Below are 27,556 nucleotides of genomic sequence, written 5' to 3'. Positions count from 1 at the left end.
GTTCCCTTTTCCTCAATGCTTGGGCTGCAAGATGGGGGTTCTGCTGAAGCCACAGCATGTGTCAATGACCCTCTTGGCATCACGACACTTTACCCACTTTAGGATGGGCTAATCCTCTAGGGTACAAGGGTGGGTAAAGAAGAGTCCCAGCCTTGCAGATGCATGTCATGTTGAAGGGGATGTGGACGTGAGCACAGGTGAGGTTAGTGATGAGTGGCATGCCAGGGAGTTGAGAAATCCTAGAAAACAGCCTCTTACTTACTTAAGACAAAGCTTCCTGGAGAAGTCACCTGCGCTGAGTCTTGAATGAGGAATAGGACTTGGATGAAGAATGGGCAAGAGGGAAGGAAAGGATCATAGGCTAAGGGAATAGCATGAATGTTAATGCATTCAATTGCCTGTGTATGCTTGTAAACTCAAAGCTTTTTGATATTAATCAAGTGTAAAGCATGGGGTGGGAGTCAAGGGAATGGTGTAGTTGGGGACTAGCCCATGAGGAGTCAGGTATATATGATGTGAGGGCTTAGACTGTATGTTCTAGCTGCTGGGGAACTACTGAAGAATTTTAACCAGGGCTGTAAATGGTCAGATTTGCCTTTTGGATGGGTTGTCATGGCAGCATGGCAGATCATAGATTTGTAGTTGGATGGCAGGAAGCTATCGTGGTAGGCCAGGTGAGAGAATCAGCCCTGCAAGAAGTAATGAAAATCAGAGCTGGAGAGAGGATAGGTTTGAGAAGTGCCCAAGATGTGAAGTCTGTGATTTTTATCAATCGGCAGCTATGGGAAATGGATGAGATGGAAGAGATCGGAATGACTCCTAAAGTTCTGATGTCATTATGGATCTAGGGAATGTAGGAGGAATAATTGACATTGGGCTAAGGTGATATATTGCTTTTTGAAGTGTCCATCAGCCAGCCGAAAGCTCCGGGAGGGCGGGTGGCTGGAGATAAAAATCTGGGAGTCACCCGCATAGAGGTGGTAAGTAAAACACTGTGAGTAGTTTGACACCCAAGGAGAGTACAGAAGGCAGCGGACAAAGGATGGAGTCCTAGACGGAAACGGGGGAATGGATGAAATAAGGCATTCCTAGAGAAGTCCCAGAATAGGATGGGTCTGAAGGTAAAATCTGTGGTTGTCCTAGAAGCTGGGAGAGGAGACTTAAGGGGTTTGTAACGGACATAGCTAACCCCAGGTCACCCTACGTTTTTGATGAAGTAGCAGGCAAAGTAGAATGGGGTTGGGAACTTGAAGAGAATGGAGATTATCTGCAATATTCTAGTCACTAAAGGACATGGGAGAGGAGCTGATCAAGAAAAAGCGAAAGAAATGTGAAGAGGTGCTGAGGCCCAGCCAAGGTGAGAAACTGAATTTCCTGGGGTCTCAGTGTACTTGGCTGCCCAGCGTGGCCCAGCAGAGCAGAGACAGCAGATCATGAGACTGGTTCCGGGGGTGGGGAGGGGGTTGCTACTCAGATGTGGCTGAAAAGCAAGGTGTGAGGATGTTGTGAGGAGGGGTTGATAAGAGTTGGGAAGGAAATGTGGCCAGGAGGGGCCTCAGCGGCTGGAAGGAAGCAGTTCATGGCCTAGGGAGGGCTCTGTGTGGTCAAAGCCCGGTGTGGTGGGAGAAGGGCAGGAGGCTGGAGGGTGGTGTGCATGTCAGGGCAGGGCAGTTCCAGGGTGTGGGCCTGGGACTGGGGGGCAGATGTGGCCCAGCAGTGAAGGCCAGATGATTGTAGGATGGCCTGGAGGGGAAACTGTGTAGAAAAAGGACTTTGATTCCACTTGGAGAAACTTGTAGGATTTGCACTGAATTACAAAACCTAACGTGTAAAATAAAAAACTGTATTTGGTTGTTTAAGAACATGATGGAGAGGAGTGTGTCCTAAATATTTTGAGCAGTCTTCTTAAATGCAGGTTATACAAAGTCCATTTTTTGTTCCTTTCTGTAGGAAGAGTGGGAGGGAACATGTAATATATTTCTCTGGGTAAGGGTATTATTAACCACAAGAAATGAAAGCTCTAAGGTAAATTTGAGTATTTTCTAGTGCTAAGGAAGGCAATGGATTGATGCCAAATTATATGCACTTTTGTGCAATCCCACTAAAGTTTTATTTTCAACTCTGCGTATTTCTGTGTTTAATTTTTTTTTTTTAAACCGCAGGCATCTGTGTCTTCTGAGATTTGAGAAAATCTGAACAAGTCACATTACCATGTATTTTTCTGGACTCCTATGTGCTCGGTGGTGTGAGGACACAAAGATACATAAGACTTAATTCTGGCCCCCAAAGGACTTCAAATTTAGTTGAAGAAACAAGACATAAACACAGGAAAAGTTAGATAATTATGCAGGATTTAAATAGCCAGGCATTACATGACTAATGGACAGATGCATTGTTCAGGCAGCAATGCCTACAGGAGTTCAGAAGAAAGGTCGTTTCCGGCTGTGTCGGTAAGGGAAGGGTGTAGTGACTTCAGCAATGAAGGGAAAGAAGAAAGGGGTTACGTAGAAGGACCAAAACTTGGGAATTACTGAAGCCCTGTTCTGCAACTTCTACCCTACCTTTTGTCTCAGTTTCCCAAGCTGAGGAGGGAATGACCACGTGCTGCTTCCCTGATTGCAGAGCTCAGAAGCGCTGCTCTTGCCATACTGTGTCAGAGGTATCAACTGCACATCTGGGGAAGGTCTTTGGAGTTTTAGGTGTGTTTTAGGGTGTCATTTCTGTTGTTCACGTTTACCAAGTACGATGAAAAGAATCCGTGTATTGCCCAAAGTTTGGCCTCGTTTTGTTTTGTTTTGTTTTCTAGGAAGGAATGGCTCCTCAAAGTCTGAAGACATTTTAGGCAAATTACTAGACAAATGGCTGCTTTGGGAAAATGGTTTCCATGTTTCTTTCTTCATTTCCTTGAGAAAAGGTAATGATTAATAAGGAAGCAAAACAGGAGCCAGATCCCAGTTAGGAGAAATATGTTTTGTAATTCACCTGTTCACCTGGCAATCCTCAAGCAAGTTCGGTGGGAACTGCAGGTTGGCTGGTGGCCACTTTGGGGGAACCCAGCCCGACCTCTGGCATTTTGGAGACTATGGCCTCAGAGTTCATGGGTATCTTGAATAGAAGGCCATGGGTGTCAGGAATTTCAACTATACTGTTAGTTACTTTGGGAATATGAATGGTATTCATTAGGCAAGGGAGCTTGTACCCAGACTGTAACTAATGGGGACCCTTCTTACACGACCAGCAACCCTTCAGCATCTCTGTATTCCATGCTTATGCATATTTATATACTTGCCTCGATTGCTAAAGACTTTGAGGCATTCAGGGATCCTGGGGCTCTTAGTGTAATGGCGATGAAAATTGAACCCGCTTTAAACCACTAAGAGTGCTTCTCTGTCGAGGGATGTGGTCCTTCTGCTGTGGTCTTCCCTTCTCCTAAGATAATAGTAGTAAGAGGCACTAAGTGAGACATGTCTGACACAAATATTTAGATGAATAGGAACTCTTATTTTCCCGAATATATCCACTTTCTCACATATTCCCCAGCTCGACCCCTTCTCTGCCTCTGGAACTCGTGACCTGAGGATCATAAGCAGGACCCTTTCCTACTCTGGCAGGTTGGGGATGTAGTAGAGCTAAGAGAAGGCAGCAGGTGTGACAAAGAACAACAGGAAAAGAGGAAAGAGACAGGAAGATGAAGAAAGCATGCTTTATAACTGCAGAGACAGGGTAGAGTCAGCTAGTAGTTTTCAGTGTCACCTGCCCTACCCCAGTCTAAACGTCCATGTCTGACTCAACATCTCCAGAGGACACGCAACCAGGAAAACCAACATCAGATGATGCGAATCAGATATTGCAAGTGTGTGCGTGCACGCGTGCATGTGTGTGTGTGTGTGTGTGTGTGTGTGTGTGTGTGTGTTTGTTAGAGGTCAGCCCTGATGAACTGCCGCACAGGTCCCAGTGGGTGAGATCACATGCAGGAGGTGCAGCAGGCCCAAGCTGTCCCTTGGTGCTGCTCTCGTCCTGAGATTTCCCTATTTTCAGCACCCAGCTTGGTGCCTGGTACACAGTAGGTGCTCAATAAATGTTTCCTGGATGACTAACTGGATGAATGAGTGCTAACCCTTGTAAGAGGTTCTATGACTTGGAATCATTCTAGAAGGAATTCTGCCCAGAGTGGAATTGTGTCCTGCTTGCGACTTTCTTGTACCAACTGCAAATAATGTGTTACCCAGATAGATGATGAGCTCTTAACCTGGGGTCCTTGGAGGAACCTCCAGGTATCTGAGAGCCTCATGGTGTGGGATGCCAAGTGAGGATTTTCTAGGAAAGGGGCCAGACGAATCTGTGACCCAACCAGGCAGAGCAGTAGTGCTTTAACCTGGCCTAGTCCTTGCGTAGGGATTCCAGCAGGTTCCTGACACAGCCCACCCTTCCCTCTTCCCTGGCTATTACCAGAATTCCCCAAATTCCCGAATTGCCTCCTCATTATGGAGAAAAAAAGAGAGAGAAACCATACTTCCAAGATGATCTTGCCTTCCTTTGATCCTGGGGTGTGTCCTGACAGGGCAGAAGGCCTCATGCTAATGTTCCTTCTGCCTCATGGAGGGAGGAGGAGGAGGATCCTCCAGATGATTTGTAAGGAAAGACTATAAAGGCAGAGCCGACCTAATGGAGTCACCGCCCAGCGGACACACGTATGTTTATGGAATAACAAAGGAAGGGTAACTAGGCCAGAGGTCAGAGGACTTACTGCTGATGTGCCTTCTGGCAACTCATGGAGCTCTCCCGTAGGTATTTTCCCGGGTAAAACGAGTACTAGCCCTAATTACCTCCTGGCTGTGGAGCTAACATGGATTCATAGCTGGAGTGTGCTATGGAGGTTGGAATGTTTTTGCAATTTTTAAAAAAATTAAAGGTAAAAAGATACTTGATTATAAATTGTGATTTCTTTCTCCTAAAATAAAGTCATTAAAAATTTTTGCAGCCTTTGAAGGTGATATATTTGATGTAAGCATCCAAAGCACAGTTGATAATAATTGGTACTTACGGGGAATTGTTTGCAGGGTATTCAACAATGCATGCATGCATTTATTCATTATTTATCCAAAACACATGTATATGTCCATCTACTCTGCACTAGGCCCAGGGAAACCTGCTTCAGCCCATGTTTCCTTTCGACACCCAGTCTGTGTATTTGGCCACAGGGTTTTGAATTTTTTATATCTGCTTTACTCTGAAGCACGCTACTAAAATTTCCTCTGTGAAATACACCACTGACCTACTGTTGGGATAATTCCGAGGTTTGTAACCACTTCCTATGCACCTTATATGAATACACACTGAAACAGTGGTTCTGAAATTTAAGCCTGCATCAGAAGCACCTGGAAGGCTGGCTTGTGAAGAGGCATCCCTGCACCCCACCCCAGAGTTTCTGATTCACTAGGTTTGGGTGGGACTAGACTTGGCATTTCTAAGAAATTCCCTGGTGATGTGGACGTTGCTAGTTTGGGGACCACGTTTTGAGAAACACTGCATCAGGATTTTTTTTTTTTTTTCCAGACCTAAGGTCCTTGGAAATGCTGCTCTTCCTGGGAAATTGGTGAAATTTCATCATGGTTAATGCAAATCATGTTTGTGATGTGGATTCCCTTTTTGCTTTGCTTCAGAAGTTCAGATTCAAATTTGTAGCTCAACTTTAATAAAAGTTAAATTGTTTACATTTAAACTTGGCCCCAGCCTTGATCTCCTGTTTGATTTTCCCCATTCTGATTTTTTAGCTGTTAATATTTTACAGTTTTGTTATATAACTTCTTGTAAATGGACTCTGTTGTGGAATATAATACATATTGATAAATATAACTGCAGTCAGTGTTCTTTTCTTGGGCATTTGGCTTTCAAATCAAATCCAGAATACTATATTTTAAGCGTTCAATGCATTAGCTATGGGAATAGGTTCTCCAGAAGGCTGGGATTATTGATATAGCAAGTAACCAGAGTGTACTGAAAAGAAAAAAATTTGATAAGATGAGAAAGTTCTCAGTAAAAAAACATTTTTTTTTTTTTTATAAAACGACGGGGGCATAGATAATATACAATGGGTATGCAAAAAATTATATGTATATATTTTTAAAGATTTTATTTATTTATTTGACAGAGAGCGAGCACAAGCAGGGGAAGCGGCAGAGGGAGAGGGAGAAGCAGGCTTCCCGCGGAGCAAGGAGCCCGACCCAGGGCTCGATCCCAGGACCTTGGGATCATGACCTGAACTGAAGGCAGACACTTAACCGATTGAGCCACCCAGGCGCCCCCCCAAAATTATATTTTTTATTGAGGACTCTACAAAAGCAAATTATACAGTTGCGTAGGTTGTTGGGTGGACAGAGAAGGATGGAGTAATGAGAACAGTGAAGGAAGAAGTAATTACAGTGATGGCCAGACTTGAGTGGGCATCAGAGCCCGTCACCAGAGGACTTGGATCACGGGCTGCTGTTTACTAGGCTTGGGCTGAGGGCCTGCATTTGTGTGATGTATAGCAGGAAACTCTGGCTTCGGGGTGGGGGGCCGGCTGCTGGGCAGGAGCTGGAGAAGGTCCTACAGCTCTTACTCCCTTGGCATTGGGCAGAAAAATGAAAAGCGGGGCTGTCTTGAAAACCTGCTCTGAGTCCATCTATTTTTTAGCTGAGGCATTCCTATTCAGATTTTCTACAACTCTGTGAAATCAGATAGTGTAATGGGCATGATGTCATTCGCATTACACAGCCTTGGCTTCAGAAAAAATACTCATTATGTTAGATGGTAGCTGGAAGCAGTTTGTAGCTGATTTCTCTCTCTCTGTCTCCCCTCTTTTTTTTTTTTAAATATTTATTCATTTGACAGAGAGAGACATAGCGAGAGAGGGAACACAGGCAGGGGGAGTGGGAGAGGGAGAAGCAGGCTTCCCGTGGAGCAGAGGGAGCCTGATGCGGGGCTCGATCCCAGGACCCTGGGATCATGACCTGAGCCTAAGGCAGACCCTCAACGACTGAGCCACCCAGGCGCCCCCGCCTTCCTTCTCTTTTCCGCTCTCCCTCACTTTGTGCTTTTCCTCTACTTTACTTTTAACTTAAGGGAAAACACCCTACCAACAGCTTGTCTGAAAACAGGCGGAGAAAGGAATACTCTAAAATAAAGCCCTGTGGGGGCCCTTGGGTGGCTCAGTCGGTGAAGTGTCTGCCTTTGGCTCAGGTCATGATCCCAGCGTCCTGGGATTGATCCGGCTCTGTGCTCAGTAGGGAGTCTGCTTCTCCCTCTGCCCCTCCCCCTTGCCCTTCTCTCTCTCTCATTCTCTCTCAAATAAATAAAATCTTTTTAAAAAAATGTTTAGAAAGCCCTGGGGTGGTCACTGTGGACCACCTCCAGGAGTGTGCAGTAACACAGAACGTCACAGTAGGAGAACTGGCTCAGGCTGGAGATGCTAACCCTGTGCCAGGTGGGGGAAGTTAGGAACCAGATGTCTTAGCATTCATATGGTAATAATGTTGCATACACACTCTCAAAAGGTTAGGTATTCTTTGGCACTGCTGCCTCTGGCTTTCTTTTCATCCGTTTGGTGACAGAATCAGATTTATCACCCATCAATATTGCTATTTCAGCCTTTAATTTCTCTAAAAGTTACCTGGATTTAGGGCTCACTGGAGGCAATTTTTATTTAAAAGGTATTTTTCTTAAATAGGCATTTTTAAATTTCAGATTTACAGAAAGGTCATGAAGATAATACAGAGAATTCTCATACATCCCCACACCCAGTGTCCTCTGTTATTACTGTCTTACGTCAGTATGGTACATTCGTCACAGCTAATGAACCAATAATGATATACCATTCTTAAACCTCATAGATGAATCAGATTTCCTTTGTTTTTACCTAATGTCCCTTTTCTGTGTCAGGATTCCATCCAGGATACTACATTTCATTGTCATGACTCCTTAGTCTCAAGGAGACTGTCATAGTTTCTCAAACATTCCTTGTTTTTGGTGAGCTTAAAAGCTTGAGGAGTACCAGTAAGGTATTTTGTACAGGAGTACCAGTCAGGTATTTTGTACAGGAGTACCAGTCAGGTATTTTGTACAGGAGTACCAGTCAGGTATTTTGTAGAATATCCTTCAGTTTGGCTTTGCCTGAGGTTTCTCTTGTGGTTAGACAGGGGTTATGGAGTTCTGGGGAGGAAGACCACGCTTAAGGTGTGGCGAGTTATGCCCCACCTCCTGGAGGGGGGTGGTATGTACACACATTATTTGATATTCTTTTGCTTTGGAGATTTGTCCCCTCCCCCATTTATTTAGTCAACCATTTATTTAGGCCTGTGTGGACTTGTGAATATTTACTTTATACTTTAGGTTATATACAATACTACATTACTTTGTGGCTCAAACTCTTCCAGTTTTGGCCTTTGGGAGCTCTTTCAGTGTCCTTTTGTGGCATAATCCCCATCATTGTGTCAGGTGAACGTGATAACCACTACACTATGGACCCCCCACCCATCATTGTGGGTTTGTTTTTTTTCTTTAAACACTTTCTTACTCTTTCTGGCACTATAAGATGCTTCAGGCTCATTGTATGTAGTCCTTGATACATTTTTGGAATCAGCCATTTTTCCAAGGAGCCCTGGTTCCTTTTTATCAGAGAATGGAATTTGAAACCAAGCTCTGGATGCTTCGATGTGCATGTTGTTCATTGCGTCCAGGTCCTCCCAGCTGACGGGAAAGAGATGTATGCATCTTAACTTTTGTATACACACATATCTGTAAGTATTTCTAGATGTATCCTTCTGTAGCTGTATTAAGCAAACCTGAGTTCATACGGATGTCTCCAACTCCAGGGCAGTACCACATGGGCCACATTCCAGCCTCTCTCCCTTGTCTGCGGACTCCCACCACCCTCCATCCATCTGTTACTCACAGGTATAGTGCTGTCAGAACGGTTAACTGAGATCACTCCCCCCACGCAACTTTAGCTAGAGTTCAGTGCTTCCTTTTGCCTCGAGTCTTCCCTCACGTCCGGAGTTCCTTAGGTCAGCACCTTTTCCCTCACTCCCGTCAGTGAGGTGATTGCCTACATTTTAATACAGCTGATTCTCATGTTGTGGTCTGCATTCCATCCTGGGATCTCTTGACTCCCTTTTTTAATGGCATGCATTCAGGTTCACTGTGCTGTGAAGTTTTAAGGGTTTTGACAAATGCTGAGTGTCCTGCATCTACCCTACTCCTACTGCTCTAGAAAATCCCTTGTACTAATGAAGACATTCTTAAGAATTTGGAAGTGCTGCTGGGTAGAAGAAATAGGAATAAATATTAGACAACAGTATCTTATAGGAAAAGGCTGTGGGGTCTTGTCGTTTGCTGCTCTAAGAGAAGGAAACCGTGTGGGTTGGGTTTTCCATTTTGGTGAAAACCCCTCAAAGAGTCCTAGTTCAAGGTGTTTGAGTACCTCCGATTTAGATGAGGGGTGGGAAGTGGGTGGTGGCTGTTCTATCTCAGGTTTCTCTTACTTCCCAAGCCCATCTATAGCCTCAACTCACCATTTTGTGTAACATCCTGTTAAAAGTCCTGCCATCCTGTTGCATCTGAAAGCAGTTCTGGTTTTAATTTCACCTGATGTTTAGAAACTGCTCTGCTGTTAGGCTGTCACCTGGCTGATGCCCTGATGGGCTTGCAGCTGTGGATGGAAACTAGTTCCTAAAAGCAGACAAACTTTGCTTTAGGAAGAAGGGAGAGAGTGGAGCAGGTGAAATTCATGAAACCTTCTCAGGTGGCAAATATGAACCTGGTCCATCAAAAAGACAAATGCTTTAGGATTCTGTTCACAGGGTGGTGGGAATGGTAGTGGAGACCCTAAAACCCAAACCTAGTTTAATCGGCCACCAATTTATTCTTTTCCCTCTGTACAATATGGTGGGGATAATGGTGCTAATCTTCTCACTCAAGGCAATTGTGAAGATAAATGGGGGGGGGGGAAGCATGTGAAACTGCACATTCATATGGTGCCTTTCTGCACTCGCTGCTTTCTCTTTTACTGGTTCTGCTTTCTCCCAGCCTCTGAACATGGCTTTGGTCCTTGACCCTTTGCTCTTTCAACCGTACCTTCAGTCCTTGGGATCAACTGTCTTGTGGCTCAGTTGTGCTTTTGTACGGGTGCTTTTGCTTGGCCCTTTGTTTTAAGTTTCAGATGCATCTATCTTTTTGCCAAACACTTCAACCTGAATGTCTCCTTACAAAATCTGTATGTTTAAAAATTAAAGTTGTCCTCAACCAACTCAACTTCTAGACACTCTTACTTCTTCCCGGCTGTCTTAGAAGCTTTCAGTTACTGGAGCCCTTTTTGGCTTTTCATCATCTCAAATCTCAGTCCACACGTCATGCTGAACTCCGTTTGCAGCATTTTCCTCCTGTCTCCTCCACTGCCCGCCTGTGCCATTGGAATAGACTCCTAACTGTGCCCGCTATCCCCAGTCCAGTCTACTCCCTGCCAGGTTGGCTTCCAGCCTATCTTTTACTATTACTTGTCTCCTTTTTTAAACTTAAATTTGAACTCCAGTTGGCATCCAAACTTGCATTTCTAGCTTTCCTTTCAAACTCAATTAAACCATGTAGTATAGTTTAACTAAACTACATGTTCCTTCCTGCCTTTGTGCTGTTCTCTCTCTTCCTATCTTGGCAGGGGAAATTGTAGAGGTGCTACCAAACTTGCAGGGCAGGTACAGGGGTATGGATGCACTATAACTTAGAACGAGGAGGACCTTTCCAACAGAGCTACTAAAGATGGGATGGGTATCATGGAAGAAGTCTGTCTGTTACCTCCTGGTTCCCATGCATGAGGACCCCATTAGGTCCTTATCTTCCTCCACCTCTGAAGCATGTGGCTTCTCTTCTTTTTGGAAGTTGCTTTCTCCCATGTCCATGACACCGCACTTGGATGAGACCACCCACCTCTCGGATTGCATCTCTGGGTCTTCTTTCTTCCATCTCCTACATGAATCTCCTTTCCTGTTGCTCCCATTCCTGTGCTCTTTCTTGAAAAGTTTCATCGCTCTTAGTGATCACCTTTTGAGAAAGATTCTCAAATAAGAACCCGAGACCTATCTTTATAGTTTGTCTGTGTTTCTAACTTCTCGTCAGATGTTTCTATTTGAGTACCTTGTGTCCAAATTTGAACTCATTTCCTTCCTTCTAAAACATGTTCCTTCCCCTTGAGTTCCCTGGCTTGATTAATGGCGACAGAGGTTGGCAGACTTTTTCTGTAAAGGGCCAGACAGTAAATATTTTTGGCTTTGTGGGCCGTAAGGTCTTGGTCATAACTACTTAACTCTGCCTTTGTAGCACAAAAGCACCCACAGATAATATGTAAACAAAGATAGGTGTGCTATGTTTCAATAAGATTTTACTTACAAAAATAGGCAGTGGGCTGAAATTGGCTTATGGGTCATAGTTTGCTGACCCCTAGGTTACCCAGGTCCAAAATTCAATGTTTCTTTGCCTTTTTGCTACTTCCGTTTACTCTCTTCATATGATATTTAATTTCTGCTGATTCTACCCTTATGAAATGTTTCTTATTTCTAGAGCCTAGTGCTTCCCCATTCATTGGTCTAGTAGACAAAATACCCCTTTTACATGTTACTGTCCATCAATCTGCATGATCAGAAACCTCTGATGACTGCCCTAGGCCTGCATAATAAGGTTAAAGTTCTCCCAGTGCAGCTTCTTCTACGGTTTTGCCTCCAGCCTTTTCTTAGTCCTCTGAATGGACACTCTTCCACGTACACTAGTCTAGTTTGTGTTCTGCTCTTTGTTCTATCTCTGCTCATGATGCTCTCCTGACTCACAGTGGCCTCCCTTTCCGCTTATTGAAACTTGAATGTCCCCTCTTGATCTGCATGGTGCTTTTGATGTTATCCTTACCTTTTCTGCTGAGACTGTTCTGGGCTGTATTTTATAACGTCTCCATCTGAGGCAGCCCAGTAGATGGTTTGTTGACGTGGGTAATGGTCACACATTGAACTCTGTCTCTCCTCCAGATCTGCCCATCCCTTTGGAGTTCCTGTCTCAGTAAATGGCACCAGGGATCATCATTGGCCTTGGAGACTCTGTGACTGCCTATCTTTAATCCTCCATCACACCTCTGTTACGAGGTTTAGCTGCTTTTCCCTGTCCTGTTTTCCTCCCCACCCCCCCATCTGCCTCCTCCTCTCCATCCCCTCTGGTGCTGGCTTGGCTCAAGTCCTCTCCATTCTTCACTAAGACCACTTGACTAGCCTTTGAATGTGTATCTCCAACTCCAGCTTCTCTCTGCTTATAACCCAAGCACCCTTTCTGTAGGGACCTGTCATGTAGGTGTGATTCTGCAACACTGTTGACTGAAACCCCTCTGTGGTTGTCCATTGTCCTAGGGTAAGGGCTAGCTTTCCAATGTGCCATGAGGCCATGACTGAATACCCTTTCCTCCAACCTCGTTTCTGCCCATTTCATTCACAGTCTACATTCAACCATATGTAACCCCAAAATGTCCTCTATACATTTGTATACACTTCCTTCTCTAATCTATCTGGAAAACGATCTGAATTTCTAGGAAGGGTATAAATGTCCCTTCTTATCCAGAGCTTTCATCTCTTCTTCTCTCCAGAAGACCAAAAAGAATAAAGGTGTCATAAGATAACCATTGGGAGAGACACTTGGGCTTGATGTATTTTCTGGTGTCCCTTCAAATTCAGAGTTTTTTAAAGTTGACCTGGAGCCTGAGCAATGAGCAATTAAGTAGAGAAGTTTATAAAGCATCTTGAATGCTTAAGTATGCTAAATATGTAGTTTTGACTTTCTCCTTGCTTTGGTTTTGCTAGAACTTTTGCCTCTTCCTCTATTATAATGGATAGTGAGAGTCAACAATGTAGAATAATTCTGGATTTATTTATATCCTCCCCCCTTTTAAGTAACCTGACATCTTCAGTTTAAAATGTTAGGATAGGGGCAGAGCATGAAGGAATAATTATTTCATTACAAATATTTGATATCTGCCTCTTCAGTCTAGAAAAGTAACATAACATCCATGGCAAAACTTACTAGACTCTCCATCTCCTGCTATTTCTCCTTTCTTGTGGGAGCTTCCCCTCAGACAAGGAGGCTTCTTCTGGGGCTAACAGCTCTTACCAGACAACCCACAGAGGCTGTGGAAAAGGAAGGAGGCTGTGAGGCTGCTGAGTAGGACGACATACATCTCCTCCGGCCATGGTCAAAAGCTACCTGTCCCTTTCATCTAGTGCCTCATCCTGGCAAGGAGAGAGTATGTTCTCTTTCTGGAAGGGTCTGTGGAGCAGAAAAGAGAAGGGTTGAGATCATGAAGAAAGTGACCCTTTAAAGTGTTCTTTGATGTGGGGGATACCCAATATGGAGAGGGAATGCAATTGCTGTGGTTCTCTCTAGATTCGGAGTCTGCTCTGGTAGGAGGTCCTTGGGGACACCCTCCTGGAGGGGAAGGAAGGTGCCTTCTTAGTTTTGGAGGGTGCTATTTTGACAGGCCTCTGCTGTTTTCCAGGGTGGGTGTTTGGCTTCTTCACAAGGACTTCGCCTGTTCCTTTTAGTCCATTAGGAGCAGCGCCAGCAGCTCTAGACTGCCTGGGGGCCTAGGCAGGTCCCTTCAGAGCCTCCGTCCTTCTTCACAAAGGAGGCATCAGGTAAACCTTCCACCACCAAATTAAACTCCTAAGAGCGAAACGGGGAGGACTTCTAGTGGAGCATTTTGAAGAGCCTAAGGCAACTTCCATTTAATTTACATTTTCAGTCCCTTAGATACTGGAGTCAAAGATTGAGAGAGACACACCCACAACAGTACACCATTTCTCTCCTTAGCCCACTCCTTGGCAGAGGGAAAAAAAATTAGTCCTCAGAGATACTCAGTCTTGACTACTCCTGATTTTTTGTTATGGGCAGAAAAACTTTGAAAAATTATTATTTTTTATTTATTCATTTATTTGACAGAGAGATAGAGAGCACAAGCAGGCAGAGAAGCAGGCAGAGGGAGAGGGAGAAGCAGGCTCCCCGCCGAGCAGGGAGCCCAATGTGGGACTCGATCCCAGGACCCTGGGATTATGACCTGAGCCGAAGGCAGACGCTTAACGCCTGAGCCACCCAGGTGCCCCTGAAAAATTAATTTTAATGCACTAGACTTTTACCTTTGCCAGAAGAGACATCGTTTATGTTAGAACATAGGGGTAATTGGCTCTGAGTTGAAATAATTCTAAATTTAAATTTACAGCGGTTTTGTGGGTATGTGTAGCTGGGCTGGTGAAGAGTTATCATGAGCCTTAAGTATGAATTTTAGAGACAGATTCTTTAGTAGTCTTCAAACCTCCTTACTTGCTCAGTGGAGTTCAGAAAGCACTTCTGACTTGGAATCGTAGAATATTAGATATGAAAGAGACTTAAAAGGCTAGACCACTAGATGTCCTGTGACCAGAGCTGTGGTCACAGCCCGGGGCTCTTTTTCCCATCCCCCTCTCTCACCACAGTGGAGGGTCCAGACTTGGCGAGATGAGGATTTAATCACTAAAATAAAAATAATATCTTTCTTCACTTTCAACTTCAGTCAGATTTGATAAGCCCCACTTTTCTGTTCAGTTTTTGCCACCTTTTTCTGATAATTTTTAATCTGTGGTACTTCTTAGTGTGCCTTGAACTCCTAAAACTTATCTGGTTGTTAGAAAAAATAGAAAATCAGCAGGGCTATAGGATTTGCCTCGTTCACCCTCTTTTGCTCTAAACTCCTTCCCGCAGTGAGGGGACACATTGTGTGTCTACAGCACATGACACTGACTTGGGTCCTCCAGGCAGCTGACTAATGGGGTCCTGAGCTGCCCGCTGCTTTTCACCAGCCCCAGCACAGACTTGCCACGCTTAGCAGCTCCTGCCTCGTACCCCCATAGGGAGCCATCTAGTGACATCATCAGGCTGGTCTGGGGCCACGCCCACTGGCCTTGGCAGTGAAAAGTTGAGCCTGGTACACCGAAGCCTGGCATTTGGCAGGGAGCACCCTCAGATGCTGACGGCATGAGTCTTGCCTAAGTTCCCAAACAATTCTGGTGATGTGATGACCCAACATACCAGAAGCCCAGGCAAACTGGCATCAGGGAAAGCAAAAGACCGTGGGCAAGGCTGCAGTGACCTATAGGCAGATGCAGTCCCACACAGCAGCCTTGAGGCAGGCTGCTATGGAGACAGTATGGGATCTTCCCTGACCTGGGTCTTGGCTTGGCTTCACTGCTCGTGACCTTGGTCAATTCCACAACCTCTCTGAGCCTCCATTTTCCCCCATCTGTATAGTGGTGCTGGTGATACTTATCTTTGCAGGTGGTGAACGTCCTACACATTAATGAACTCAAGACATAGTAGCTATTATTTCTATTACTAAAGAACACAGCCACACACCTCCTTGTTGGTTATTGGGACAATCCTGTATTTTTTTCCACTAGGAATTAGAACTCTCATTCTGAAGCCTGATAGTTTCAGCTGGAAGAGAATTGTGAAATGCTTTATCATGTTTTTAGGTTGTTACTTATCCCTAGAGCAAGACTTAGAAAAATTACAGAAACAAGCCACCAAGCCAAAAATCTGAATATCACAGATGTCTGGATCAAGGCCCAGAGAGTCTAGGTGAACTTCTACCTTTGCCCAAATAAAGGATTGTTTTTTCTTTTAATATGCTAGATCCCTCTGCTTACCCCAGGACAAAATGAATACTAAGTAGACAGAAGGTTCCTGTCTGTGATCAATTCTAATGCCTTTTGTGAAGGGAAATGGTTGTAAATTATTACCAGTTAATTAAATGAGTGTTTCCGTTGAGTTCTGTGTGCAGGCTTTTATCCAAGCCTGTTTAGAATCATGCAGCATCAGAGCTAGAAGGGTTTTTAGACAACCCTCTCATTTCATGGCTAAGGAGACAGTCAGGATGTAAGTGACTTGCTTAAGTGATGCCAAGGGGAAAGCAAACCTTAGCTAGCGGTGCAGGGGGGAAAGAGGGGGTTCCTAGAGATTTGGTGGGTATATCATGTGAACAGAGCATGATTCCTAAGCAGTGGGCCCATGCAGTCCTTATGCTAGTGGTATGCCTTGGTGCCATCTTGGAGTGCTTTTCTATTTTATGAAGTGCTGTCACATTTTTATTATAAGATAAAATATTATTCCTATTTTATAGGTGATGAAATTGAGGTGGTCAAATGAAACTTCCAATTCAATTCATTAGACCAAATCAATAGATATTTGAAGTGTTTACTTGGTTCGAGGAACTCTGCTAGGCCCTTTGGGGAACATAAAAGTGTCAGATCCTGCTGGAATGGAGCATACAGACTTATTGCAAATGACTGGATATAAGTATATGAAATTTATCTAATTGTTCAAGGGCATAGATAAGTATTAAGATAATAATCAAGATAGGAATTTTGAGACTGGCGGAATCAATGTGCATGTCAAGATCTTCCTGGCAAAACTTCCTTCAGCTCCTGTGACTGTGTCATTTTCGTCAGGTGCACTTGGTTACGCATCCCACCTGCAGCCCCAGGGAACTACTTTGGGAAATCCTGAGCACCTGGCAATGATCCCAGCCCTAGGAATAATTCAGTAAAGGTTTGAATGAATGGATAGGTGAAGAGAGATTTTCCAAGCAGAGACAACAGCATGAGCAAAGGTGTGGCTATGCCCTGGTGAGTAGACAGGACTGACCAGAAGAGCAGGTTTAAAGAATGGAAGCTTGCAAAAGAGGTTTGGATAAATTAGTGGAAAGGCAGGGAAAAGAGAACCCAGGTGGCCCAGACAGCTAGGTGGAGCAGCTTGAATTTTCTTCTGAAGGCACTGGGAAGCCAGAGGAGGCTTTGCTGGGAAAAGTTGATGAGAGTGGCACTTTGGAAAGGGTATCTGGGGCAGTGAGGTGTAGACTCTTTTTGTTTGTTTGTTTTTAATTTTGAAATTTATCAATTTCTTTTTTTTTGGTGACTTGTATATATCCTGTACTTGATGTCATATCTTGTACTTGGATGTCATATCTGGGAAACCATCACCTAACCCAAGGTCAGGAAAATCTAATTCTTTGCTTTCTTGTAAGATTTTTACAGTGTTAGCTCTTGGCATTGGGTCTGTGATCCACTTTGAGTCACCTTCATTCCTTGGCATGTGGATATCCAGTTGTCCTGGCATCTTTAGTTAAAAAGAATATTCTTTCTCCATTTAATTGTCTGGGTACTCTCATTTTGGTAATCTCTCCCTACCCACTTGTGCTATTCACAACTGATGAGTTTTCTATCGGTATAGATTAGTTTGCCTTTTCTAGGCAGAAGGTACTCTTTTTTGTTTGGTTTCTTTCATTCAGTATTCTTCCATGTTGTTTGCAGGCATCAACAGTTCCTTCTTTTTATTGTTGAATACTATTCCAGTGTGTGGCTTTACCACATTTTTAAAAACTCCTGTGAGCATTTGTGTACATATCTTTGCATGGACATATGCTATCTTTATTCTTGGGTAATTACTGGGAGGGGAATGGCTAGATCAAATGGGAGGTATACATGTAACTTTTTAAGAAAATTTCCAGCTGTTTCCAAAGTAATGGTACCATTTTACAGTTCCATCAACAGTGTGTAAGAATTCCAGTTGTTCTGTATTTGTACAAACAGTATAGTCAGACTTCTCAATGTTAGCTATCCTAGTAGGTATATGTTGTTGTTGCATTGTGGTTCTAATTTGCATTTCTTCAATGAGTAATGATGTTGAGCTTGGTTTTTGTATCTATCTGCCATCTGTATATCTTCTTTGGTGTAATGTGAAGTGATGAAATCCGTTTTTGGAAAAGTTGGATTGTTTGTTTTCTTATTACTGAGTTTTGCAAGTTCTTTATCCTGGATACAGATATTTTATCAGATATATGATTTACAACTATTTTCTCCTAATCTGTGACTCATCTTTCAAACTCTTGACTGTGTCTTTCAAAGAGCAGAAACTTTAATTTTGATGAAGTCCAATTTATCGTTTTTCTTTCATGGATTGTGTTTTTGGTTTTGTATCTAGAAAAATTTGTCTAACTCAGAGTCCCCCCAATTTTCCCTTATGTATTTTTCTTGAAGTATTAAATTTTAAGTTTTGCATTTAGGTCTGTGATCCATTTTGAGTTAATTTTTGTGTAAGTTACAATGTCGGAGTTGAAGTTCTCTGTTTTGCATGTGGACATCCAGGGGTTACAGCACCATTTGTTGACTCTGAGTTTTTCTTATCCACCTGTGCTTTTAGAATGTCATTTTTAAAAAGTTCATTGCTTACTGAGTTTTGACCAGGGCCCAGGAGTTGCCCTCCTGATCCACAGAAGTGGTCTTTGGAGAGAAGGGTTAGTATAGTCATTCCTCCCTGAATGTCTGTTACAGAAAGCATGCTCAATGTGTCCATTTCTATGTGAAGTCCCCCTAGCACTCTGGCCTTAGCCCTGTTCTGTTGGACATTCTCTCAGTGCTTTAGATGATGACATAGCTACTGTAGGCCCCGGAGTCCATAAAGTTGAGAAGGAAAGTGATTTGAACCAACTGGATTTGGGATTCAGCAAACCTTGGGGCCTAAAACAAGCTGAAATTCTAGGGAAAAAACACGAAGCTCCTAGGATTTGGGGCCTAATCACTACGCAGGATGTGGGAAGCAGAGCCTTATGGGCCATAGAAGAGATGCAAAGGTTTTAGTTGCTAGCAAATTCAACCTGGGTCACTGGGCCTTCTCATAGTGCTCATGCAGATGGTTGCTGCATCAGTAATGGACAGTGTCATTGTCAAGATCAAGGTTGGTCATAATCTTGCTCTCCCCTGCGAGGGTTGGGTTATACCTGCAGGCTGATGGTCTCTCTTTAAGGGCCTGTGCCCTTAAAGGAGGCTGTGATTAAAGAGAGAAAATAAGGCACATCTGAGGAAACTAATCAGAATGTTGGAAGGAGAAAACCATGCCCTATATGAAGCTGATGAATGAGCTTGGGATATCCATATTTGTTAACTTATTTACTCATTAGTTCCATGATTGTTTCAGTCCTTTTATGTTCAAGGTAAGATTCTAAGGGACAGGGCATAATGATTGCAACATGATATGGAGTCCAGCGATGGTCTCTAGAATGGTGCGGAGTTGCCCAACTGCTTCAAGAGGTCTAGGAAGATCTTCCTGTAAAGATGAGTTTTGAGTTGAGTCTTTTTTTTTTTTTACTTTAAATTCAATTAATTAACATATGTATTATTGGTTTCAGAGGTAGAGGTCAGTGATTCATCAGTCTTATATAATACCCAGTGCTCATTACATCACATGCCCTCCTTAATGGCCATCACTTGAGTTGAGTCTTGATTGACAAATAGGAGTTTGACAATTAAAGAGAGGAAAGGGTTTTCCAGGCAGAAAGGTTGCATGCCCCCAGGCCCTGGGCAATAAGTGTCAGACAGGTAATGTGTAGTTTTCACAGTTTTGACTATATTCCCCAGTATGCTGTCTGACTGTAATCCGTTTTGTTGATCTCTCAGATTAAATGAAAAGACATGCCTCCCAGGGGAGTCTACAAGTAATTCGAAGAGGCTGGGGGTACAGGTTGTATATATGTTTGGCATGGTGGGGACACAGCATGGAGGGCTATGTGCCAGGCTAAGGAGTTTGGAGGGGAAACATGGAAGGATTTTATTTATTTATCTATCTATCTATCTATCTATCTATCTATTTATTTTAAAGATTTTATTTATTTATTTGACAGAGAGAGAGACAGTGAGAGAGGGAACACAAGCAGGGGGAGTGGGAAAGGGAGAAGCAGGCTTCCTGCCAAGCAGGGAGCCCGATGCGGGGCTCGATCCCAGGACCCTGAGATCATGACCTGAGCCGAAGGCAGTTGCTTAACCAACTGAGCCACCCAGGTGCCCCAACATGGAAGGATTTTAAATTAGGAAGTCACATGGTCAGATATTCATTTTTGAAAACTGTCATTGGCAGCAGTTGGGGGAGGGTGAGTCTGGAGACAGGAAATAGCTAGAAGGCCATGCAGTTGGCCAGGTGAGGCATGGTGGTAGGAGTAGGGAAGAAGAGGCAGGTTTAGGAGAGGCACAGAAAGTGGGTTTGATGGGATCTGGTAGAATTATATGTATGTGGTGAGGAGCCTGGGCTGCTGGGTGAGTGGTGGAGTCAGGACTGTGGGGTGTCAATTAAGGGAGTATAGGATAAGAATTTGGATTCTGGGCATGTTGATGTATTGAATTAAAGGAACTTGTCTCAGTGGGACAAGGGGGTGGAGACTTCAGAAAAGGTGCATATATAGGTTTGGGAGTAAGTCTGTGCTAGAGACTTAGGAAATGAATACGACACTGCCCCCTGTCTTTAGCCTGTACCCTTTTGGAGGTTCTGATATGTTTGTTTCTTTCTCTTACTCCTGCCCCCAAAGAATCTCAAGTTGGTGCTGAAATCATAAGGCTGAATCTTTTAATGGAAGAAAAAGAGGACTTAGCAAGATTTTAAAGGCAACCTGTGGGAGGGAGGGAGAGAGAGAGAGAGAGAGAGAGAGAGATTGAGAGAGAGATGCTGGAAAGGAGCCTGAGAGAGAAAGAAAAGAGTGAGAGGAAGACCAGGGAAGAGGGTGTCCTGGAAGTAAGGAAATTCATGTTGAAGGAAGCTGTGAGGATCAGAACTGCAGAGATCAGTGGAGATGAAAACAGACATATCTTTGGATTTGACAGCAGGACACGCCAAGGGTTGCAGGAGCTGCTTCAATGCCAGAGGGAGGCAGAAGGTCAGGCTGTAGGTGGGAGCATGGATGTTAGAAGGTATAGGGGGGAGGCGATAACTGTTTTTAAATATTTGACTTATCCTCTTTGGCTGCCAAGTTGGATAAGTCTTTAGGTGCTGATGATAGGACACCCTACTCACTGGCCAAAGCAAAAGGAATTTACAGGCTCAAATAACTGAAAAGTTCAGAAGAATCAAGCAAGGCTTGATCTCAGAGTGTAAGTGGTATCAAGATCTGGTCTCTTTCTGTCTCTCCGCTTTCTCTTCTTATCTGGCTTCCTTCTCCAGCCCAATGTGGTGGCAGGAAGAGTACTGGAAAGTTCAGCAGAAGTGAGATCTTGTCTCTTTCTTGTAGATCCAGGATTCTTAATTGGACCTACTTGGGTTTTGTGCCCAAACCTGAGCCAGTGACTGTGGGAAGGGAATAATGATTACTCAGATGATCGGATAGAGGACATGTGTCCACTCCTGGCTAGTCATCGTGGCTGGAGGAGTTCAGGGCACTGATTGGCAAGGCCTGGGTCATGTGGCCAGTGGAGATGGGAACAGAATCCCAGCTGAATCATGGGGACTACCTGCAAGGGAGGGGTAGTTCTCGAATAAGAGCTGAAGTGCAGTTCCTGGAGGCTGGAATGGATGTTCTAGCTGGAAAGAAAATAGCCATCAGAGCTGTAGGGGAAAGACTAGGATCAGTGCATGGAAATTATTGGTTGCTACACTTCTGCTTTTAGAGAGAGATCTTTCTATGCAGTGCAGGAATGAGCGAGACCAACTGTGGAGGTAGCAAGTTGGCTGACATGGGGATGGGCGGGGGGGTGGGGGAGGTCCAAGTAATCACTATGAATAGATGCCAACAGCCCATCAGCGCTGAGTAAATGGAGGAGGTGATCTGGAAGGTGGTGTTTTCCAAACTGTTTCTCTGTAGCACAGTTAGGAATACATTTTTACACTAAAACCCAGTATACCCTCAAAATGCATATGAAACCGCAAGCAGAAGTTTCATGACAGAATACTTTTCCTTACTAAGTGACACGTGCATCTTTACTCTTCCAGAATCCCAGTTGTGCGCAACCCAACTCTGTTGTTTTCACGTCAAACTAATGTCAAACCTGCCATTTGTAACCCCCTATTCTAAGGTCAGGGGGTTAGGTGGCGTAGGCTTGAAGCTGGTGTTTTTGTCTGGCTTTTCCATGGTGATGGTGGCACTGGTCAAAACTGAGGAAGCAAACCTGTCCTGCTTGTGCGAGTTCCGGATTCTGCCGGTGCCAGAGCAGCTCCGGGCCCGTGGGGTGGGGGGGAGTGGCCTTCTTTGTGGGCCCGCAGGGCAGTGTTGGAGGGAGGTTCCGTGCTGGCGTGTGCTGGAGGAGCTCAGAGGCGGCCCCGGTAATCTGTCTGTCCGGAGGCTGGCCAGCAACAGCTTATGTTGTGAGGATGAATGTGTGTGCCTGTGTGTGCTCTCTCCAGGCCTTTATATTGAAGATGAGGGAGTGGCTTTTAAAAATAACATATTTTTGACTTGAAACAAGTCAAGGCAGAGAGTGGAGACAATTAGAGACTGACATCCTGTTTAGTCATCTCTCCAGAGAGCTCTATTTTCAGAACTGTTCCATAAAGGTTCACAAGTGGTATTAAGACAGTTTAGGGGATATTGTTAACTTAGCGGTTGTCGCGATGTCAGTAGCTGGTTTGAACACTGGGGTGATCTGCAGTGTGCTAACACCTTGATAGCAGATTTTGTGCAGAGGGATGGGGGGTTGTAAGAATAGGCTGTTGTGTAGGTAAAGCTTTCTGAGTCAGAATGAAGCTGGCATCTTTTATTTTGGAAAAATATGTAATCAGGGTGTGGCATTAAAAATATGTGGTGGTAAGGTAGGGGAAGGTCAGTGCATTTTTTCCCTAGTCTTTGTCACCTATGGGTACAGTAAAAACGGTAAACTGCCAAGGCTCTCTGAGCTCATGTGGTGGAAGCCATGGCAGAAATGCTGAATGGCAATGTCACAGACTTTTGGATGAGAAGCGTGAAGCTTGGAGTGGTTAAGGACCTTGCCCAGAGTCTAGAGCCAGCTGTGGCAGTCAGGCTGGAGACCATGTCCTTGTCTAGTTGGGCACGGTTGTGATTTGCATCTTCTTTAACTGTAATATTTTACCAAAAATGATCAGCTGTATCTGTACCCAGCTTCGCTGGACCTTTCTCTCTTTGAGGAAAGGTCAAAGGCAGAAATGGAGCCAGGGGCTGAATCTGACAAGATTTTGACAATTGTAAACTCATGTATTGGGGTCCAAAAGAACCTCACAATCCAAGGCTTAGCGGTGTTCTTGGATAGTTCAAGGTTAGCACCCAACATGAAGATGGCAGAGTCTGTCTACATGGGCTAGTGAGATCAGAGCAGATCTAGAGGGTGCTTCCTGAATCTAGAGGCGTGCTGCACCAGGACAGGACGGAGCCCGGAGACGGCAAGCTGCTGAGTTTGCAGACTGGGTGTCTCTGGAGCTCAGTGCATAGATAAGAGCTTTAAGGGATGTTGATACTCTGGGAACAGGCAAGGGTCGTGAATGCAGAGCTCCTGAATTGCCTTCCCTGTGCTTGCTGAAGATGAATTACACTCAAGTGAAAATGGTAGAGATGGAGACAGTATTCTTCTCATACTTTTTGCTTCCTAAAAGGAAAGGTTGCAGTTGACCATGCCACATTTGTTCATTACCTTGTATGTTGCCATTGTTTCTCTATTTCATAGACCTGCCATGTGGTTATTTTTTTTAAGATTTACTTATTTGAGAGAGAGAGAGAGAGAGAGAAAGAAAGGGGAGAGAGGCAGAGGGAAAGGGGGAGAGAGAGAGAGAGAGAGAGAGAGAATCTCAAGTAGACTTCCTGCTGAGCATGGAAGGGGCCCAAGGGGCTGAATTCCTCGACCCTGAGATCATGACCTGAGCCTAAATCAAGAGTTGGATGCTTAACCAGCTGAGCCACCCAGGAGCCCTTCCCTACCATGTGGTTTAATAAAATGTTGCTCTGACGTAGGATAGGGATATCTCAGGAACAATGACCAAGTTTACAGGTGCTTCTCAATAATATCACAAAGAGCCAAAATGGAAGAGAATAAAATTCACAACAAGGGGAAACATTGAAAGAACTGTTTTCCTTAGACTTGCTTTTCCACCTTTACAGTTTCTTGTGTTTTCACTTGTTTCTTGCCCCTCTGCTGTTGAAGGGAAGACTTAGGTCTGATTGATGGCTGTGGTTTGCACAGCTAGGCCTCTTTGTAAAGCATTATTTGCTTTAAGTACACAAAAGTACTTTAAAATTGTAATATAACCCATAATTCTTTTCTCTTTCTAGGTGGATCTGGAGCCAGAAGGGAAGGTATTTGTGGTAATAACCCTAACAGGGAGCTTCACTGAAGGTAAGGATGAGTTTTGGGTGGTTTCTGGTGTAAGTATAGTTTTAGTTCCTACTCAGTAGGAATTTCTAACATGGAAATTATAAAAAGAGCATTTTGTAAAAGATGCTTTAAAAATTGTTTTACATTGTGTTGGTTGGTATTTAGTTTCTAATGATCTATTGGTTTGGATCGCCAGATTAAATATATTTGCTAAATCTGGCAATCTCATTTGTTTGACATACTGAGTTTTATTTTCTTCATCATCATTGTAGCTGAATTGGTTCTTGCCTCTTTTTGTTCATGTCTGTCAAATTGTATTATAGATTTTTGGTTTTGGGGCCAACTTTTCAGTTTGTCCTGAATGTGTTAAAAAATTTAAGGATCATGTTCTCTTCCTTATAATCTTTATCTCATCCTGCTCTTTAAGGGCTTCTATTCCTCATCCCCTGGTGCCACCCCCACCTCCCACTCCCTAATGTTTAAAAAAAAAATTAGAGGTAAAACGTATATACAGTGAAACGACCAGATCAGAAGTGAGGAATTTGAGTTTTGGCAAATGCATGCAACCACATCACCAGCACCCTGATCCAAGGCAAAGAACATTTCCACCACTCCGAAAGTTCCCTTGTGTCCTTTCCCAGTCAGCCTCCTGCTGCCAGAGGCAATGAATGGGATGTTTTGTTTTCTTTTTTTCACCATAGATTAGTTTTGTCTATCCTGGAAGCTCATATAAATGGAACCATGTGGTATGTTCTCTCGTGTCTGATTTCTTGCACACAGCATAATTTTGGTGAGATCCACTCCTGTCATTGTGTGCATCGGCATCCTATTCCATTGCATACCCATTCTCTTCTTGATGGACATTTGGAGTCATTATGAATAATGCTGCTATACACATGCTCATACATACATTTTTGTCGATGTGCACTTTCCTTTCTCTTGGGTGGATTTGTAGTCCTGGAGTTGTTGGGTAATAGAGGAAATATATGTTCAACTTTATAAGATACTCTCAAATGTTTTTCTAAAGTGGTTGTATTTTTATACTCCCACCAGCCATGTATGAGCGTTCCGATTATTCCATATCCTCCCCAACACTTGGTATGGTGTTTCTCTTTAATTTTAGACAGTCTAATGGGTATAAAGTGATATCTTGTGGTTTTAATTTGCATTTCCCTGGTGTTGAATACTTTTTCATGTGCTTATTGGTCAGTGCCAGTTCAGGTCTTTTTGTTTTCTGAAATTTGGTTTGTCTTTTTATTACTGATTTATAGTTATGTTTTCTAGATAAGCATCCTTTGTGAGACATTTGTATTGTGAATACATTCTCCCAGTGCGTGTCTTGCCTTTTCACTTTCTTAATGGTGTCTTTGAGCAGAAGTTTTAAATATCTCTGAAGTCCAGTTTATCAATCTCTTCTTTCATAGTTTATACATTTTGTATCTTCTATAAGAAATCTGTCATAGGGTCACAGTAATATTGTCCTATTTTCTTTTAGAAGATTACAGGCTTTTATGTTTAGGTCCGTGTTATGTTATATTTAGGTCTGTGTTCCTTCTTAAATTAATATTTGTGTGTGGAGGGGTTCAGATTTCTTTTCCCTATACTATAATCCAGTTGTTCTACTCCCTACCATTTCTTGAAGACTTTCTTTTTTCTTGGAACCTTTGTCACTGATCACTTGACCCTACTGTGGATCTATTTATGAACTGTCTATTTTCTGTTGATCCATTTGTTTATCTTTATGCCAATACCACGCCATCTTCATTGCTGTTGCTTTGTAATAAGTCTTAAGGCTAAATAGTGAGAGTTCTCCAAATGCATTCTTTTTATTTGTTTGACTATTCTCCGTATTTTAAATTTTGATGTCTATTTTAGAGTCAGCTTATCAATTTCCACAAAAAAACCTAAATTTTGAATTGAAGTTGTATTGAATCTATCCATCAATTTGAGGAGAGCTGACATCTTAACAATCGTGAACATCTTCAGATCCATAAACTTGGTATATTTCTCCATTTACAGATGATCTCTAATGGCTTTCATCCATATCAATACTAGCAATTCTATATAATTTTCAATATAGAGATCTTGCACATATTTTAAAAAATGTATTCCTAAGTATTTTAAACTCTTGTTGCTGTTATAAATGGCATTTTAAAATTTTTATTTTGGAAATTGGTAACAGTATATAGAAGTGAATTTTTTCTTGATTTTGCATCCTATGAACCTTAAAAAATTTCACTTATTAGTTCTAGTAGGTTTTTCTTTTTCTTTTTTTTTTTGTAGATATCTTAGGATTTCCTCTGTAAATAATTATGTTGTCTATGAATAAGGCAGTTTTTTTTTTCTTTTCTAATATTTATGGCTTTTATTTCCTTTTCATGTCTTATTGTGCCCGGAGGCCTTGAGGACAGACCTCCTTGTCTCATAACTAGTTTTAGGAGGAAAGAATTTAGTCTTTCCCTAGTAAGTGTGATGTTAGCTGTGGGCACTTTGTATATACTTTTCATCACAATCAAGGAAATTCTAAGTCCTAGTTTTCTCATAGGTTTGGTTTTTCTTTTCTTCCTTTCTTTCTTTTTAATCAAGAGTGACTGTTAAATTTTGGCAAGGGCTTTTTCTTTATCATGGACATGAGCATATGGTTTTTCTCCTTTGTTCCTTTTTTTTTCCCTAGCAGGCAGCTAAATTACTGGCTATCACCTTAAAATTGTGAAGGCTTTTGAGAGTGGGCTTTTTTTGTTTTGTTTTGTTTTTTACTTTTTCCCCTTAGTTCTTGGACAGATTCCATAGTCCCGAGACATCGTGTTCGTTCGTAAGACATAACCAAGTTGGGGCTTCAGTGGAAAGCCTAAGGTGTTTGAAGTCCTCTTAAAATTGTGGGACTTGGCCTTCAAACTCTCTCCTACAGTGGGAAACAGCAGACATCTCAACTCCTTTCTCTCAGCCTTCTCGTTACTGCTTTTGGTGGACTTCTCTGAGTCTCTCTTGTGTATGCACAGATTGGAGGAGTTTATAGATTTGGGGATTCTTCTCTCTGTGGCCATATCTTTTCCAGGATTTCTCTGCTCAATTTCCAGTCATCTGTTAGTCCTGAATCTTGTCATTTCACTCTTCAAGCCAGTAAAACCGTAGTTTTCTGCTTGAATTCTTTTCACTCAACCCTGTGCAGCCTGGGGAATATAACCTTTGGAGATGGCCTATAAATATGGAACTTGACCAGCACAATTCCTTTCTTTCAAGTGTCAGATTCCCTCCAATTTCTGTCCTATTTGGGGTGCTCTCCAGTGTTTTCAACTAATTGTTTTAAAATATATTTCTAGGGGCGCCTGGGTGGCTCAGTCGTTAAGCATCTGCCTTCGGCTCAGGTCATGATCCCAGGGTCCTGGGATCGA

General features: G+C 43.2%; 1 protein-coding gene across 1 annotated transcript in view; it reads left to right on the top strand.

Moving 5' to 3' along the window:
* Window positions 1–27,556, top strand: part of PRKCH (protein kinase C eta) — a 222,736-nt gene that overhangs the window by 43,036 nt on the left and 152,144 nt on the right. The window contains exon 2 of the mRNA XM_028114322.2: window positions 24,122–24,185. Within this exon, the coding sequence (XP_027970123.1) occupies window positions 24,122–24,185 (64 nt within the window). The remainder of the gene's footprint in view (window positions 1–24,121; window positions 24,186–27,556) is intronic.

This window comes from Eumetopias jubatus, unplaced genomic scaffold (genome assembly GCF_037043125.1).
Source record: "Eumetopias jubatus isolate StellerSeaLion01/CBP00866 unplaced genomic scaffold, mEumJub1_p1.0 scaffold_7, whole genome shotgun sequence".
In the NCBI taxonomy this organism is placed as follows: domain Eukaryota; kingdom Metazoa; phylum Chordata; class Mammalia; order Carnivora; family Otariidae; genus Eumetopias; species Eumetopias jubatus.
The sequence above is the reverse complement of the archived record's forward strand: the minus strand, read 5'-3'. Positions and strand labels throughout refer to the sequence as shown.